The 19,346-nt window shown below is 35.3% G+C and overlaps 1 protein-coding gene across 3 annotated transcripts in view; it reads right to left on the bottom strand.

Moving 5' to 3' along the window:
* Dmd (dystrophin) overlaps positions 1-19,346 on the bottom strand; it is a 1,091,134-nt gene that overhangs the window by 597,722 nt on the left and 474,066 nt on the right. For all 3 annotated transcript variants that reach the window (XM_050128228.1, XM_050128226.1, XM_050128227.1), the window contains exon 9: positions 1,469-1,586. In XM_050128228.1, coding sequence (XP_049984185.1) covers positions 1,469-1,586 — 118 coding nt within the window. The remainder of the gene's footprint in view (positions 1-1,468; positions 1,587-19,346) is intronic.

The following is a 19,346-nucleotide window of genomic DNA, read 5'->3' as shown; positions in this document are numbered from 1 at the left end:
AACATTCAATGTTATGAGCTGGGATTTACGAAGGTGGGAAATGCTTCATTATAGTATCACATGTATTAAATATTTTCTCTATTTAAATGATTATTATTTAAGAACTTTAAGAAGGTATAGGGCATTAAAATGAAGAACAAACCATTAGTGGGCAAATACAACGTTAAGAGCAAATACTTTATTCCCACCCTATCCTTGAAAACCAAATTTATATAAAGAAAAATTGTATTTTGAGCACTAATATAACTTTGTGAGTACTGAATTTCCATCCTATTTCATAGATTTGAAATAGGAAGACAAATTAGAACATAGCAGTGTTACACATGACATTATTTAGACAAACATATCTTGTCAGAATTATCCAAGTAGCACCATTTGCAACTCCATGAATGTTCAGAAGTCAGATTCTAGCTTATGCTTTAATAACCAGCATGACACATTTTAAAAGACTATTTAAATTAGAATTGCTTCCTTATGCTGCAATTATTTATAAAGGGTCTCATTCCTAAAAGAAAAAAAAAAAAGCTTAGAAGCATGAAGTTATTCAAATCACTAGATATTGTCAGAGAAATATATACTTGCCCTCCAGCCATTCAATTGTAATCTATATCATAAAAAATGTAAACACAATAGAGTAAAAAATATTGCAAGGGATAATGAAAAATCTGTATCTGATGATGAAAATATATTGCAAATATATTACTTCTATTTTTCTCTTAGGGAAAGGAAGCTATTTCTCATTAGCAAAATAATAAATGATTAAAATTCTGGTAAGATTTGCATATACATCTTTACCAAATTTTCCTACTTTTTCAGGCAAGAAACAATACAATTGCACATTAAGATTTACTGTTTTGAGCTGATATATTGTAACATTGTAGAAAAATCTTAGGGTCAACTTTTGGGAAGGAAAGTTCTGATACATCAACTGAACGACTCATTGCTAGCCATTGCATTATTCTTGACACGGTGGATGTACAGATGACATTTTAAAATCAAATGTAGAGCTATAGCACCTACATTTGTTCTTCTTTGTCCATAGTAGTAGTGGGAGAAACTGCCTAGTTTCTTGCCACATCTATTTCTCTTCTTCACAGGTTCAAAACCAGTACTAATTTGACACTGTCTTTATAGACATAGGCTCATGTCACATGGGACAAACAACAGACTATAAAAAAAATTAATGTGTATTTCTTTTAGGGTTGGCTCATGACAAATTCTTATGAGCAATAGTCATTTTCTCTCTATTGATTAAATGCCTAAGATGTTCTGGATACAAGGTGACATTTTGGGACAGCAACAGAATAAAAAAGTAATCTACTATAAAAGCCAGCAAGATGTGAGAGGTTACTAGTCACAGTAGTTAATGCTGTTCACTTAGTGCATTGGTTTGTCTACAAATTCATAGCTGTTACTGAGTATTTCATGTATTTGGCTTTAATGTTCCCTGACCCATTGAGGGACTTACTTCGATCAGTGATGATTGTTCTAGCTTCTTGATTGCTGGTTTTGTTTTTCAAATTCTGGGCAGCAGTAATGAGTTCTTCCAACTGGGGGCGTCTCTGCTCCAAATCTTGTAGTGTTGCCTGAAAGAAGAAAAATATCTCTTGCATTGGGAGTTCTCCAGCATTGTATATTCCTTTTTTTACACCATAAAGGAAAAGGACTATTTTCAAATCAGCTGAAACATTTCTAGAAATAAAAAGACGTAACAGGATATGAATCTCCAGTTTGTGAGGCTTTATAGAAAGGAACTGAATATGACATGTGTTCCATTCTTAGATACAAGATGATTTCACATGAAAATTGTAGCAGAGACTTGCCTCTCTACCTATGAACTAAGATGTAGTAATTTGGATTTGTGTAAATAAACTTCTAAAAATGTAATTTGACTCATCACAGTGTATTTGAAAAGGGTTAGTTATATTTTTGTCTTGTTTTGGGTAATATTTTAGAGACAGGAAAATCTCATATATCATTTAAGGTATAGTATTTAATGTCTTTGTAAATAAAATTCATTACATATAAAATGAGCAGTTGATATAGATGAACTGCAGCAAGTTTCCTTAAAGTTGCCTATCCATGAAAACCACTAAACTTCTTTGATTCATTTCAGACTTTATGAATTAATAAATAGCTGGTAATACTCATTTTTAATAAATTCTCCACTTCATCATCTGATTATAAATTTTTGAATAGCATCACTTAAACTCTAGCCCTTAGAATCTTCCATTATATAAATATTTTGGTGTATAAGTAGTGTATGTGGTGTATGTACACATGTGTTGGCAGATGCAGGCACCTATCTAAGGCACGTGGAGGTCATAGTGTTCAGGTGTCTTCCTTTTTTACTTTCTGCCTTGGGATTTTAAGACAGGGTCTTTCTGAGAATGTATAGCTCACAATTTTCTGATATGCTGGCAACTAGCAAGTCTCAGTGGGTCTCTTTCCTATATTCACTGAAACTGGAATCCTAGAAACAGAAATGCAAAATCCAATCTTCATTGCTTTGCAGTAAGCACTCTTAACCATTGAGCCATCTTGCCAATCCTCATATAAAGAATTTTAACATTTAGTGACTTTTGGGAAACCATTTACAATAATAAACTTAACATTAAAAACATTTTAAGTATAAATGTTAATTAGTAATCACGTCCTTTTGTCTTCAAAAATCAATATCTATTTGCCAACTTAGTCTCTATAGTCAATGGCCAAAATCTTAGAAATATGAACAAAATATTTGAAAAAATATTGTTCTGGTTACAAAACTTAATTTTACTTTAACTGGGTGAAATAAACAATAATTTTTATTTATTAACAAGCACCCTGACAGATGCTGTGCATTCCCTTGTTAGTTTTTGTTTATTGTTTTTTACCTTAGGTTCTTAGACTATCTTTTCTTGGGTTCTTGGTCATCCTAGCAATGTCCGGTGTAACTTCCCGGTCATGAAGTGGGCTTAACTCAAATGAGACATTGCTTTAATATTTACACAAGTTTTGTACCCCCATTACACTATTATATTTTGCAGTCAGGATCAGAGGATTTGTGGCTGCATTGGGATTTATGTTCAAAGTACCTTCTTGTCTGTACCAAAGACACTTGGTCATTCAGGATTGTTTTAGCTAACCTGTTTTTTCGGTGTGTGTGTGTGTGTGTGTGTGTGTGTGTGTGTGTGTTTCCATATGAACCTGAAAATTAACCTTTAAAGGTCCGCAAAAAATTGAAGATCTGTTGGAATTTAGTGGGTTTGCCTTGAATCTGTAGATTCTTTTGGCAAGGGGGGCATTTCTACCATATTAATGCTGCCTACCCATGAGCAGGAGAGATCTTTCTATCTTCTCATGTCTTCTTCAGTTTCTTTCTTCAAAGACTTGAAGTTCTTGCTACACAGGTCTTTTCCTTTTCTTGGTTAAAGTTACCACAAGATATTATATATTATTTGAGGCCATTGTGAAAGGTGCTGCGTTCCTATTTCTTTTCTCTGTTCATTTGTCATTTGTATCAATGAGAGCTGATTCTTGTGAGTTAATTTTGTATCCCACTACTTTGCTTCAAGTGCCTATGAGCTGTAAGAATTTCCTGTAAGGACCACTTATGTGTCCTATCATATCATTTGCAAATAAAGATACTTTACTTCTTCTTTTCCAATAAAAGGGGAGGTCTGTTGTGAGCCTACTTGTTCCCCTGGTCAGAGTGACCTGTGAGCTCCCAGGAAGTATCTGCTTGATTTGGGAACTGGTATAAAGCAATGAGTGGGGGAAGGGATATTAGGAGGAAATATTTGCATGATTCACTGGAGAGATGGGCAGGGGAAGAATGAAGGCCTCAGAAAATCGTGTGCTATGGAAGACTTGGGGTTGAGACTGGAGGATTGGATTTGGAGAAGCAGAAGAAGTAAAGATCTACAGTTAGCCTACCTGCTTCCCTGGCCGGAATGCATCTTTTATTTTTGTTCTCTTAATAACTACATCAGAACTTGTCAGACTTTAAATGTTAAGTTCATAAAAGTGAAAAGATAAAATTTGATAGCTAATAATACTTCTGAACCTCATTTACCTCTTTATGCCCTTTGATACCAGATAATTTTCTAGTGATTTTGATTTTGGAAAGGGCAACTCTGGATCATTTATTTAGCATTTTCTTTGTGAACAGCGTTCAGATTTAATCTCAGTGGTTTCTTGTAATATTAAAATAGTAAGAAAAACTTATTCAAACACTGTACATTTATTTAGAGAATATTTCTGTGGTTTTTTTTTTTTTTGAAAAAATCAGAGTGGCTCGTTTTTAAAAGATCTTCTGCATTTGTAAGTTGTGATTGCTCAGAAGAAAAATCCAATTTTCAGGTTTCTAACTTTTATGGTTTCTTTATATAAAAGTGTGTTTGAAATATGGAACAAATTGCCAAAGACAGCTATTGAAGTAAGTAGCATAAGTAAGTTGGACAGTACTGAACAAAATTTAAGGCAGAGACAACAACTGCAGATAGATTTTGTAAAATAAGACATATTCCAGGGTTAGAATGCTAAAAGTTAATCATCTGGAAAACAGCAAGTTGAAAAGTTGCTTTAGTAAGTTCTCTTCTCAACTGCAGAATTATGGTCAATAGATCATATAGTTTTAAAATGTTGCCCCAAAACTAGAGATAATACCAAACACTCACCTCGAGTTTGATAACTAAACAAATACATTCAGATAAAAAGATATAAATTTCTCCATTGTTTACTTCTTCATTTATAATATTACAGGTTTTTTTTCCAATTCTAGATCTTTTAGGGGATATGGGTGTGGCAGCGAACAAATTTACCTGTTACGGTTATGTTGTTAGTGAAAGTTATTTTTAACGATTGAAAAGATTTTGATAAGAAGTAACTATCGGATTATCTTTTTTGATTTCTTATTAGTTAACTCTTAAATGTTAATAGGACTCTTTGCTTTTGACTTACAGATATATTACTAGATACTTGCTCTACTCTTATTTACTTTGAGGACGTTTACATTTCTTTAAACATAAAAGTGTGTTGTAAAAGTAACTCCATCAACTTGTACCTGAATTTTCCCAGACTCTAAATTAAATTTGACCCCAAAGAACAGCTTTCACTGCTGAAATTAGCAAGCATGTCAATTTAGGCTTAAAACAACCCATTTCCCCTCTAATGAACAGAATTCATCTCAGGCTATTGTGAAACCTGTTCTCTAGTTGGGTGCGTCTCTAATTCTGCTGACAGGCACATGCTTTATGAGCACCCTGGAAGATTATTAATCACATCCTTTAAAGAAGACTCATAAAAACAGAAAGACCTTCACAACTGTATTATAGCTGTGTATTCCTGAGAAAAACCACAAATCTTTATCACATCCATTAAAATATTTTTTCCTATATGGTAGAACAAGAGCATTCTTTTTCTTTGTAGAAAAAAGGGAAGAATTTGAATAATGAGGCCATTCAAGTATTTTTCATTAATACACTATAAAAATAACAACCAAAGGACATTTCAAGAAACATAACACTATAATATAATGTGAATGAAGGTTATTTTTAAATTGATTTCACTTTATGCATATATTATTTATTTGTTTTTATAATTACTTTAACTAGCAACTTAAATGAAAATGAATTCCACAACTTGTCAAATGCAAGGAGTTTTATTTGTCTCCTTTAGAGCTAACCAAGTGTCAGAAAACACTTGACTAAATCATTTTTTGAAGTACCTAAATCCTAATTCTCTCCTCCAAATTCTATTCTGTGCCCTCACCTGCTGTTCTTAGCAGATGCTACCCTCTCAATTACATTGCGACTATAATCTAAAGCCTCAGATTAACTCAGGGTGCCACTGTCTCTCACCTTTCTCATTGTAACTTTACTCATGCCAAAGAAATAGAATGCTAAAGACTCCTATCTATTTCTCTGCTATGACACAAGGTATTTACTGAATATTTAAATGAACAAAACTAAAACCATTACATGCTTAACTGTACTTAAGCATTGTAATTTATTGTGTCTACATGGAGCCTACCATTCTACAAGAAACAACACACAGGAAAAGGAAGGAACTGATGCTATTTCTAAGAAGACCTAAGGCAGCTATCAGACTTAACTACAAGCAGCTTACCCCTTGGAGATGAAAATCCATCATGGATTCCACTAGCTGAGCAAAGGTGAAGGGAAAAAATAACTTCAAATACAAAGTGAATCAGAAGTCTTTAATCCTATGAAATCCCCCCAGGGTTGAGGGAAGTGGTTATAAATAGCAATCCTATAAAAAAGGAAGTTAAACACCGAAACCATATATACTATAAAGTAGGTCATTTTAGTCTCTTAGAAAAAAAATTATCATCACACTCCTTTAAAGAGGAATTATACGTAAATAATACCAAGATAGAAAAAATCTAGACTGAATAGAATATTTATTTCTTATATATCTAAGGGAAGGTCTTAACCGAGTTTTTCTATTAATAAGCATTCTTCCTATAGTTTCAATTACCACAAGTGCTGCCATTTTCAAGAAACAAACACGAATTAAGCTTAACTATAATGGTAAAGACCTTTACATATTATAACTTTAAAAATATACATAAAGACTGTAGAGGTAGAGTGGTTCCTGGTACCCTGTCATATATGGGTGGGGCAGTTACTACTCTGTAGCCTTTTGTAACTGAACCTGCTTTACCTTTATCTCACCGAGTACCTTCATTCTGCCTTCTCACCTTCCAGCTACCGGCTGCTTCTCCAAAGAGACTGGCTAAACTCCAATTTGCATTGCATGCCCTTCACTTCTTCATTTCTTACACTTTGAACCAGTTTAAATATTTTCCTATGGGGTGTAGCTTCTCTACTCTTCCTGCAAATGGTCAGAATGTCTGCTGATAACTTCTCCATAAGCACTTCCTAACTGTGACCATCTTTTTGTCCCTTATTTGTCAAATGTATTATTTGCCAATAGTCATATTCACGTGCTTTAGAACTTTCAGAAATACTTACAAGAAATCTCAAAGAACTCCCCTGTTCTCTTTACCCAGATTTATAGTTAAAATATTGCTACATCAATCAGTGTGTGTTTGTGTCTGTGTGTGTAAAATCTGTGCCCAAAATATTATGTTTCTTTTCTAAGCAACTTGAGAAAAATTCCAAATATCATGTCTCTAAAGCAAGATATGGTGGCATATATCTGTCACTCCAGCTCTTGGAATATTGGGTCCGGAGGATTGTCATGAGTTTCAGGCAACCATGCAATACATATTCAATGCCATGCCACTCAGAGCTACATTTTAAGTCCTGATCACAACCCCGCTCGTCATGGTTTTCCCATTTCCAACTCTCACAAACCATATGTTCTATGTGGCCATCTCTGTAGCTCCTTTTTATCCCACATACCCCCTCCCCGGCTTTTTTTTAATTTTTCTAGTTTTTGATATTACCCCATGTCACATACTCAGACTTAAGGATTCAGAATTGGTTTCCACAAATAAGATAGACTATGTGGTGTTTGTCTTTCTGAGTCCGGGTCGCCTCTCTTGGTATGCCATTTTCTAGTTTCATAGATTTACCTGTATATTTCCTGATTTAATTTGTCTTTATCTTTAGTTATCCATTAAGCAATTGAAAGGCATCTAGGTGGTTTCTAAATCCTAGCTGATGTGAATGTGGTGGCAATGAACATGACTGAGCAAGTATTTCTTGAGAAGGATGATGGGTCTTTCAGGTATATGCCCGAGAATGGCATTACCACTGCTATTGGTTGCCTCCAAGAATTTGAAGGTAAGTCCAGTTGCTGAAGACACCACATGCTTCAAACGCAAGACTTGGAGGGATCAACTTAGAACTGAAAGTCTCCTTCCTGTAGACTATTTCTCATAGAGGTGCTCTGAATGCCTCTAAAGATGAAATGAATCAGCAGTCCTACCCAGATGTGCTGCCTATGAACTATGATAATGACCACTACGGCAAGATAACCATAATGGTGCAATTTTCACAGCTATATCTTTAATGAAACCAAACTTGTTTAATTGGACTTAAATGACTCCTCAACAGGAGAGAAATTAAGCTTAACACTATGAATCTAGCCAATTATCCTAAGTTGGTGGCCACAGATCTTAGAGCAAAAATTGACATTTTCCTAAACCAGTATAATCTCTAACTGCACTTGAAATAATTATCCTCATATCTATCATCAAGGAAGGGTTTTTTTTTTTGTGGCAGACATAGGCAATTACAGAAATCGACAATTAGTCAGAATGAAGAGAACATCAGAGGTGACACTACAATGTGGATGGGGAATTTTCACATGTTCTTATAACTAGATGAAGAGTTCCAGGCAAAATCTGTGTGTGTAATACATCTAATACATATGAGATAGTAAGTGTGTGTTGTGTGTATTTACATATATATGTAATAATAATCAAAATAATTTATGAGTTTAAGAGGGGAGAGGAAGACTTAGACAAATCAGAGCTGTGTGTGGAAATGATATAAATACCACCTACTTTGAAATTCTTTAAAAAGAATTTAAAATTTTAAAATGTACAAAACATTGAAAACATTTATCTTGAGCCATAAATAGTTCAGAATTTATTTTTGAAGAGCAACAGCGTTCCTTTATATGATCTTAGCTCCATTTCTAAGCGAGGAAATTAAACATAGCTCTAGTAGTACAATCTAAGCCACCTTCTTTATTCTGAATGTGATAGTTACTCTATTAATGGCCTTCATAGCTACTGTTGCATTTCATGAACTAAGCTCATGAACAAGATTTGGTTTTCATGTCTTCTTAGTCTTCTTTAATCCAAAAGAAATATATTCTTTATTTGACAGTTATGTACAATGTTCCCTAATTGGATTTCAACAAATATTATTTAGTATTTCTGATATGTAACTGAAGAAGGGACAGGGGATGTATCAGTGAAGAAGAAAGACTCTCTTTCTCCTAAAATTCAGTAATAATTGAGGCAAACAGTACATAAGAAATCAAAATAAACATGGGTGCTGTCATAGGGAAAACCATGGCACACAACAAAGATATCCAAGCAACCTTCTGGACCAAGGGGTACCTTTGTAAGGAGTTCAGCGTCTATGGCATTTACCTACTATTCTACCTGCATTACACAAGGTGAAGTTACTGAGGATAGTGACAGCTACTGTGATGCACATGAAAATACACAAGCCTTTGACATCTAGGAAGTTACTAAAGGACCTTTGCTGCAAGGTATTGAAACCCATCATTATATTACAGCAAAAATGGGCTGCCTTCGGAATGTTCTTTACTGGTGTTTTAATGTAGTGGGCATAGTAAGAACTTTCCTTGGGAAAAATTGAACTCTCTCTTAAGGACACACAGAAAACTTTTCAACAATGGCATATTTTCACATAATCTTTTATTTCCTTCATATGATGTCAAACACCTATGATTTCAAGGGCTCTCCAACCTTCCCTGGAGAATTTCCAATTTCCTTTTGCAAGTTTATTTCTCCTAATATTCTCTTTTTTTGTGTTAGTATGGCACATTTTCTTTTAGGTCATAATATAAACACTACTGCAATTTTGGTACTAAACTTCTCTTTAACTTTTTGAATGCACAGCATATTAGGATACCATGGTATTTTCATGTACTTATTAATTTCTGGACACTAGTAAACATGGCTCTCAATATGCCATCTATGGGTTGACCATTTAAAATCCATTTCAATTATATTAGTATTTTCAGTTACCTTGTTTTAGACCACTGTTCCTTATATTTTATGTTTTTTTTGCCATTTTTACATTCAAATCGTTGTTGAGGACAATATTTTTTATATACAATGCAGTGATGATCACAGGGTCCTATTCTATTCATGCACCTTAGGATCTCTGGTAGATCAAGCAAGTAACAAAGAATTCTTTGTATGTAACAACCATTAGACTGGTTGCATGAAGTGATAAAAGATACTGAACATGTTTTAAAACTAGTTCATTCAACTTCTTGAATAATAATTTCCCTCAGTAGACTGAGGCCTCAATGGGAGTCACCTTTTATGAATTTGGAATGTATGGAAAGGGTCACTGTCTTCATTTCAGACTCATAACATTTTAAATCTTTTTTTTTCTTATACATCACTTCTGACCACCAAAGCCTGTGACAGGGCTGCCAAACACATGCTTTTTCTTTTCTTTTATTGATTTTTATTGAGCTCTACATTTTTCTCTGCTCCCCTCCTTACCTCTCCCCTTGCCTTCAATCCTCTCTCAAGGTCCCCATGCTCCTAATTTACTCAGGAGATCTTGTCTTTTTCTACTTCCCATGTAGATTAGATCTATTTATGTTTCTCTTAGGGTCCTCATTGTTGTCTAGGTTCTCTGGGATTGTGATTTGTGGGATGGTTTTCTTTGCTTTATGTTTAAAAACCACTTACGAGTGAGCGTAAGTGATAATTGTCTTTCTAGGTCTGGGATAACTCACTCAAAATGATCACAGTGTATGCTGGAGAGGTTGTGGGGTAAAGGGAACACTCCTGCATTGTTGGTGGGAATGCAAGCTGGTACAGCCCCTTTGGATGTCAGTGTGGTGATTTCTCAGAAAACTAGAGAACAACCTTCCTCAATACCCAGTAATACCACTTTGGGGTGTATATCCAAAGGATGCTCAATCGTGCCGCAAGGACATGTGCTGAACTATGTTCATAGCAGTTTTGTTGGTCATAACCAGAACCTGGAAACAACCTAAAAGCCCCTCGATCGAAGAATGGATAAGGAAAATGTGGTACAAAAAATAACAACATCTTAAATTTTGCAGGTGAATGGATGGAGTTAAACCTTTTTTTTTTTTTTTTAAACAAAGGGTCTTTCAGCAAATTTTATGCTTGAAACCCTTAGGCTTAAACCCTTAAAACCCTTAGGTTGGTAAGAAAATAAAAGCTGTGAGTCTTGGTTGAAGCAGTGGCTAATCGTTTAATATTAAACCATTAATTTAATTTAATTCTTAATTACTTAAACAATAATTTAAATATTTCATATAAATGCATTTTGTTTAGTTCCTGGTGGTAAATTTCAATTTTTGAGAAGTCCAATCACAAGCTTTATTGTTAGGTTGGGGGAGAAATTTCTTTTGGTTTCAGGAAAATATTATATGCTGTTTTTCATCAGGGTTTTGAAGTAAGATTCCATTCAAACAGAGATTGGGAAAAGTTCCTCCCAAGAGTTTAAAATTTAAGAAGAATGGGCAAGTTGAAACTGGAAAAGAGCTACAGAGAGATGACTTAGTGATTGGAGCTGTGGAAATCACCCAAAGGTCCAAAGTTTCTATTGACTGATTCTCCACCCTTGGACTGATCTGTGGGAAAGCTTCGAAGAAAAGAACATTGGTAATGGATGAGACTATTATTGAGGCTCATAGTGGTCAAGTGTTGGTGATAGAAAGGAAGTTAGAGATTGGAATGTAACAAGACAAAAGACAGCAAAAATATTAAAGTGAATGGCAATGACATTAACAGTTCTTAAAATGAATGAGGTAAGGAAGTGACAATATTGGAAGTGTTTAAGAGGAGACTTTATGTAAGGACTGACACTACCCCTAAACCTTGGAAAATTTAGATAAGTCACAAGATGGAGGAAAAGCATGAGTAAGTCATAGAAAGGAATGTTTCAAATGAGATCCATGAAGGCTAAGGTTCTTTGAAAATAATGGCATGTAAGCTAATACAAAAGCAATTTTTAGCTCATTTTCAATTTGTAATTGACACATAATAATTATTCTGTGGTTGGCTTTGAAAAAATTAGCTTAAATGGACTATTACGGAGCAATAAAGCCAGGATAACTAATGAAACTAAAGTATAAACCCTTAGTATTTTAATATAAAATTATATTTGAATCACTTTTAAAAAGTATAACAACTATTTAAGACACTACTATTAACTACTAAAATTTTTTAAATTGGTGTTAGGATAGTTCATGGAATATATTTCTCCATTCCTCTGCAACAATGATTTTGTGTTTGTTGAGATTTTTTTTAGTCTTAAAAATTGTTAGCCTATTAAATTTAATGTCATCCCTGAATAGCATAATGCCAAATTAATCTACCATTAGCATGTCATTTTGAAGGAAAAATTATTTTCCCTTTTGAAAATTTTAAGACAGTCTGTGTAAAGTTACTGTACAATAGGAAGCACACAGGGTTATTTTCGTTGTCATTTCATAAAACCCTTGACAGGAGGAAAAAGAAAATCCTGATTTATAAGAGCCAGGGAGTAATGAGTTCTAGGTAGGGGTTCATAAAATATAATCCCAAAGTCAGGAAGAAATAATTTTAGGTTACAATTTGTTGATAATAAATTCCAAATACATTTTAAGTGGATACAAAGAAGGCTGATATTTTTAGCTATTCAACATTAGATCTATTAGTTATTCTACATTGTTCACATTTCTTGAAATCCCATTGTTCTGTAAATTTGGCATATTAACAAAAGATAACTGGTGCTTTCTAAAGACAGTTTTGACATGTGCACCGCATTTGTCACCTTCTAGTGTGTGATCCAGTGCTAATAACTGATGTGATATTTTCCCTGACTTTTAACTTAGAATAAAAAATAGGGAAAAGCAACTTATGAACATACATACTTTGGGATTATGTAGCTCATTTTTTTTTAGTTTTATCGATTTCATCTTGAATAGCACAAGCTTGGAATCATTCTAACTTAATTGTGTATCCATTCAGTGCACTCTATAAAGCAAGTTGTGCCATAACCATGTTACATTAACAAAGTAGAGGATAAGTTACAAACTATGAGCATCAAAATGTTACTCACTGATAGCATTGGTTACATGTTTCCTGGGACAGACAATCCCTGATTTTGCATGCTAAGGATGCTTCAGAAAGCCCACTGAAATCCCAAATAAACAAGGCTAAAATTTAGAGTGATTATGTCCTGGTCAATCATATGGGTAGAAATAATTTGATGAATACTATATAGCAGTGATAACTGCTCTTTGTGACTCACAGTTGATGACACAAAACAGAATCTTGAGTGAAGTTACTGAAATTTCAGTGCAACCGGGGAGACAACCTGAAGATCCACTCGGGTGTGCTCACACATGTTTTTATGCACTAACAGAATGTATTAGGGAAATGATCAAAAAATCTCTCTATAGAGCACAGTCTCTATCCTAAAGGGATGATGAAGAATGGAATTTTAATGAGATTATTCCAGGGCGAGTGTCATAGATCAGACAAAAATCTGATCTTTTAGGATAAACAAGATTATTAATGACTCTATGATGAGAGAGAGAAAGTATAGGACAAAAATTGAACTGAGTCTAACACGTCAGGGTGAGAACACAGACAATATACCAGCAAAGAGTGGGAAGATCAGCTTGGTAGTGAACAGAATTATGATAACTTTGATAAAAATAGATCAGAGATGAGACAGAGATGGTTGTGAACAACAAATTACAGAATAAAGACAATAAAGGCATCAGGGAGTTGGAGGATTTAGAGCAGAAGAATGTTACAATAAAAGTGACACTGCCGAAATATTACCCTTGTACCACAGCATCCAACTTCTGCTCCATGACAGAACTTTTTAAAGTAGTAGGACTTCCCCCAAATTCCTTACCTATAACTTTTGGCTAAGTTACTTGTCCTGAAAATTAGTCACACAATTAAAATATAATTTCATATGCCCTTTTGCTTAAAATATTACTCTACTACACACAGAAAAAAAAAAGAATTCAGCTTCATTGCTTGCAAAGAAAACTGTCGAAAGGAAGTATTGACTAATTTTTCTTATTACTCATTTGTAATAACATATCAAAATGGATGGGGTAGACAGAGATGATAATTTTATTTTAAAAAGAACATTTCATTGAATTCTGAAATTTCTGCTTTGAATGATAAACTGACTTTTGGAACATGAGAGGAAATAGGAATTTTCCAGAAATATCAATGAAAAGATTATCACCAGTATTGGCAATAATTTTCAATGTTATTTTATGATGTCTTGTTTTGTGAAGGTAACGTTTGTTGTATTAGATCTATATTATTTAATAGGAAATGCATACTCAGCAGTCACTTCTCTTTAGGATAGGGAGCAAGGGAGGTTTCACTCACCTCTTAAATATCAAATGTCACACAAAATACTAGCTTAAAATATATTTCGCCTTTGATAAAACAGTGACTCAGCTATGAAAGGCTGTGTGTGTATGTGTATGTGTGTGTGTGTGTGTGTGTGTGTGTGTGTGTGCATAGGTGGAGAACAGAGGTCCACTTTGGGTATTTTCCTTTATTGTTTTCTACCTTTTTTTTCAGACAAAGTTTTATATTGAACCCAGAGATCACTGTTTAAGATTCATTGATTGGACAACAAACCCTCTCTCCAGAATGTGCCTGCTTCTACCCACACTCCACACTGAATTATAGGCATACACCACCTCATTTGGCTTTGTGACATTGATGTTGGAGGCGCAAAATTAAATGTTCATGCTTCTGTATATTGCCAGAATTTAACGCACCATGTTAACTTCTGAGCCCCATGGCTTTTCGTATTTTAAATGTTTTAAAGACACTAATTTAGGTACTGAAAAAGAACCTTTGAACTAATTTCCAGCTATTCATGAACTGATGCAGAGCAATAGATACTACTATACTGTGTGCTACCTATAGAGAGCAAGAGAAGTAGAGAAATGAGTGATTCTTTAGTGTTGATTATAACAATGTACATAGTTAATCAGAAGAATCCAAGCTGTATTGTTTTCTTTTTCCTATCTTTAAATGGCTGAAGCCTTGAATTATCAAAATAAATGACATAGTTCTTCGGTTCATGCTGCAAATGTAGGTATTGACTCAGTATCAGTTTATTCACCTGTAAAATGGGGAGAATTATATTTGTCAACCAATCTTTGGTGAATAAAGCAGTAGATTTACCTATATGCATTAAAGTATGCTAGCCAGAAATTAGCTAAATACAGTGAGCCAAGTAGTTTACACTCCAAGTGATTGAAGAATATTTTATTTACAATATTTTTTGACCCTCGGGTTTTAAATTTCTGTTTTCATTTAATTCTGAGTAACAATGAATAAATGGGACCTCCTGAAACTGAGAAGCTTCTGTAAAGCAAAGGACACTGTCATTAAGACAAAAAGGCAACCTACTGAATGGGAGAAGATCTTTACCATTCCCACATCAGACAAAAGTCTGATCCCCAAAATATATAAAGAACTCAAGAAACTAGACATTAAAACTCTAATTAACCCAATTAAAAAATGGGGTACTGAACTGAACAGAGAATGCTCAACAGAACAATTTCAAATGGACAAAAGATACTTAAGGACATGTTCAACTTCCTTAGCTATCAGGGAAATGCAAATCAAAACAACTTTGAGATACCATCTTACACCTGTCAGAATAGCTAAAATCAGAAACAGCAGTGATAGTCTATGCTGGGGAGGATGTGGAGAAAGGGGTACCTTCATCCATTGCTAGTGGGAATGCAAGCTTGTGTAACCACTTTGGAAATCAGTGTGGCAGTTTCTCAGAAAATTGGAAGTCAACCTACCTCAGGATCCAGCAATGTCACTTTTGGGAATACACCCAAAAGATACTCAATCATACTACAAAAACATTTGTTCAACTATGTTCATAGCAGCATTATTTGTAATAGCCAGAACTTGGAAACAACCTAGATGCCCCTCAATGGGAGAATGGATAAAGAAAGTGTGGCACATTTAAACATTAGAATACTACTCATCTGTAAAAAACAATGACATTTTGAATTTTGTATGCAAATGGATGGAATTAGAAAACACTATCCTGAGTGAGATAACCCAGAACCAAAAATATGAACATGGTATGTACTCAAACTTTAGTGGATACTAGCCATAAACAAAGGACATTGAGCCTATAGTTCATGATCCTAGCTAGAGAAGCTAAGTAATAAGGTGAACCCAAAGAAAAACACAATTAGATCCACCTGGAAATTGGAAGCAGACAAGATCGCCTGACAAAATTTGGGAGCATGGGGGCAAGGGGTAGAAGGAAGAGGAGAAGGAGAGGGTTGGGGAGAGCTTTCGGGAATGGGAGAGTTGAGATGGAGGAAGCACAAATATGAGAGCAAGAAAAGAGACGTCTTTTTTGAGGGAGACATTTTGGGGTTAGCAAAAAACCTGGCTCTAAAAAATTTCCCAGGAATCCACAAGGATGACCCCACCTAAGACCCTAAGCAATAGAGGGTGTGTGAACTGACCTTGCCCTGAAGTCAGACTGATGATTATCTTAAATAACATAGAACCTTCGTCTAACAACACATGGAAACAGAGACAGAGACCCACATTGAAGCACTGGACTGAGCTCCCAAGGTCCAGTTGAAGAGCAGAAGGAGGGAGAGTATGAACAAGGAAGTCAAGACCATGAGGGATTCACCCACTAATACAATGTGCCTGAGCTAATGGGGAGCTCCACCAACTCTTCGACTGGGAATGAATGAGCATGGGATCAAACTAGTCCCTCTGAATGTGGTTGACAGTTGGGGCAAATTGAGGGGCCAATGACAATGGCACTATAATTTGTCTCTACTGCATTTATTGGTTTTTGGGGTTCCTATTTTCATTGAATGTATACCTTGCTCAACCTGGATGTTGTGGGGACGGCCTTGGACTTTCAACAGGGCAGGGTACCTTGCCCTCTCTTAAGATTGCTGGGGGGGTAGGGTGTGTGGAGGGAGTGGGAGGGAAGTGGGAAGAGGGTAGGAAGTGGGAATTATTAATGGCATTTTTAATTAATAAAATAAAATAATAATAGAAAAGGAAACATATGGTTAATGAACAATCATAAGCTTCCCCTAAAGAATGGTATTGTAGTAGTTTGGAAAGCTTTTTTTCACTTACACAAAAGGGACAGTGTTGCAGGAGGTTCTTCCGCCCCTCCAACCAATAGCTGCTGAGACACCAGCCCATTGGGGCATGGTCTCTCTCCCTTTAAAAAAGCGACTACTTCCTCTGCTCTCTCTCTTCACTTCCTGCTTTGCCAGCGACTAGACTCCCTTCCTGGTTGCGCAGAGGGCTGTTGTCTGAGATGGTGATCTGTAAGTTTTTTCCTCTTTAAATAAATACCACCCTATTAATCATAATTCCAAACTGGTGTGGCATTGTTCGTGACTTACACCTTCAGGACAGCATCCAATGAAGAGCAGTGTGAACAAATATGCATCATCCTTCTGTTTCTAAGTGGCAGGTGAATAGCATTTGTACACACATATAAGGGAGAAATGCTGGAAAATTGGGTCTAACTCTTTAAAATAGACTTCCTTTATACAGTTCCTGGGTTGCTGTTTCAGAGAGCAACTTTAATTTATTTTTTCTTTCAGAAATTGTATGTCGGGGGAGAAGATAAAAATTGTCTTTGATTGGGTGCTATGTGTCTAAGCTGCGGTTTTACTGTAAATCAGTTGTGAAGATGATCTCTTCGTAGTTGAGTGGAATTGCTATTACAAACTGCTAATACACTTGCCGGACGTGTTGCTGGGGGTAAGAGGTGGTAGACATTGATCAGGAGTTTAAGAAATAGGCTATTTATTCTGCCTCTTCTTATTGAAAAATTTTCCTGATAAAACAATGATTCTGTTTTTCTCTCCAAAATGAAAAAAAGTACCATTTCATGACACAAAAACTTTCTTTAGTAAAGTAATAACAAGCTGTTATTGGTAAATATAAAAATTACAAGAGAACATATTTTCCTATAGGAACATAATTGCCTTTATCTCTCAAATGGAACTGGCATTGTGCCAGCTTTTAAAGGCGATGGCATGATTTTGGGGAAGTTATGTGATACAACTTTCTGTTACTTTGACCCCACTCTTATCCTATAAAATGGCTCTACATTAGCACACTTTGCCAGTGAGTCACAGAGTTGCACTGCACCCTGAAAAAGATCCTGCTTTGAGGGAGAAATGTTTTATGTGACATCATTCTAAGAAAACACATGGCATAGATGAAGCTGGTTCTGAAGAGCATGAACACTTTAGGTCATGCTCAAGAGAAAAGTGGGTGCAGTTTCTAAGCCGTGAACTTCTCGATCTGTGCAAAGAGCAAATATCATTAGTGCTTAAAATGCTTGGTAGTGCTACATACCTAATCAAGTAATTTACTTCACAGGACTGTGTTGAGTTTAGTTCTCTGCTTTACTGGGAAGGTTGCTCATTATTTGCACCAATTTCAGTGAATTTGAAGTAATTTAAAAATAAACGACACTCCTTGAAGAAAGGGTGCAGGAGCAATCCTCTGTTCCCTTTCCCTTGTTTTATTTATATGATGTGAGCAAAATTGTATCCTACTGGCTGCTTTGCATACTTTAGTGTTTTGAGAATGGAGGGCAAAAAAAAAATGCTGAATAATTAATTTACCACTCAGGGGCTAGTTTCAATTGCTTGTGTCCCAGTGTGCTTCCCTCTTTTCTCAACCTTTCCTATATATTAATTAAATGTCTCACATTTAAAGGAAATTTTCTCTACAAGAGTGGCCAGGGCAGGTGTTAATGGGGTTAACACTTCAATCCATACTGCAAAACAAGAAGGTCAAAGTCAAAAGGGTAATTCTATGCGTGTTTCTTTTCACAAAATGTATGCCATTGGATACACAGAATGGTTAAAATAACACACTGCATGTGCTACCAAAGAGGACTTGAGGATATTAAAGATTTGTATTATCACACAGAACAAAATGAGATACGCAAATGTGAGATATTAGGAGTGTGAAAGATAACACCGATGTCACAGTTTTCCAGGAGAGACTGAACTGAAGCTTTGGATAAGTCCTTTGAGAAGGACTCTTCAGGTGCGTTTACATCCCCATCATTTTATCTATAATCTTTAAATAGTAATATGTGTCTCTAAATACAGCCCACCTGAATAGAATAGTCTCTAGAAATAACAACTCAAAATTTTCCTTTCTTTTTCTCCAAAAACATTTAGAAACACTACACCGCTCTACAGTTCATCTCCCATAGAGTTCAACTGCAATATTTATAAAAATAAAAGGTTACCATGCTGTCTATATAAATCAGATATCGTTCCCATAACTTTGTATACATTCACTTGCAGCTACCATTGGAAGGAGACATGATTCCCCTTAGAAGATGAGGAAAATGAGGCACAAAGGAATGATACCACTTACAAAAAGTCACAAAGATAAAAGATGATGAAGGTACAATGAAACTATCCGGCCCTGCTCTCTTACTAGTCTCCTCCCATATGTTATACTGACAACTTTCTAAGCAGCTCCATGTAGCAATATGGCAAAATTTGACTTAACTGTTTCATCACAACTTTCACCCTGACAACAGAGCTTCCTGTCTGAGCACTGTATGAGGGACTGTGTATTTTTACCTATG

Source organism: Alexandromys fortis, unplaced genomic scaffold (assembly GCF_014885135.2).
Source record: "Alexandromys fortis isolate MF-2015 unplaced genomic scaffold, M_Fortis_MF-2015_v1.1 scaffold_265, whole genome shotgun sequence".
NCBI classification, from domain to species: Eukaryota; Metazoa; Chordata; class Mammalia; order Rodentia; family Cricetidae; genus Alexandromys; species Alexandromys fortis.
This window is presented reverse-complemented; position numbering and strand designations above follow the sequence as displayed.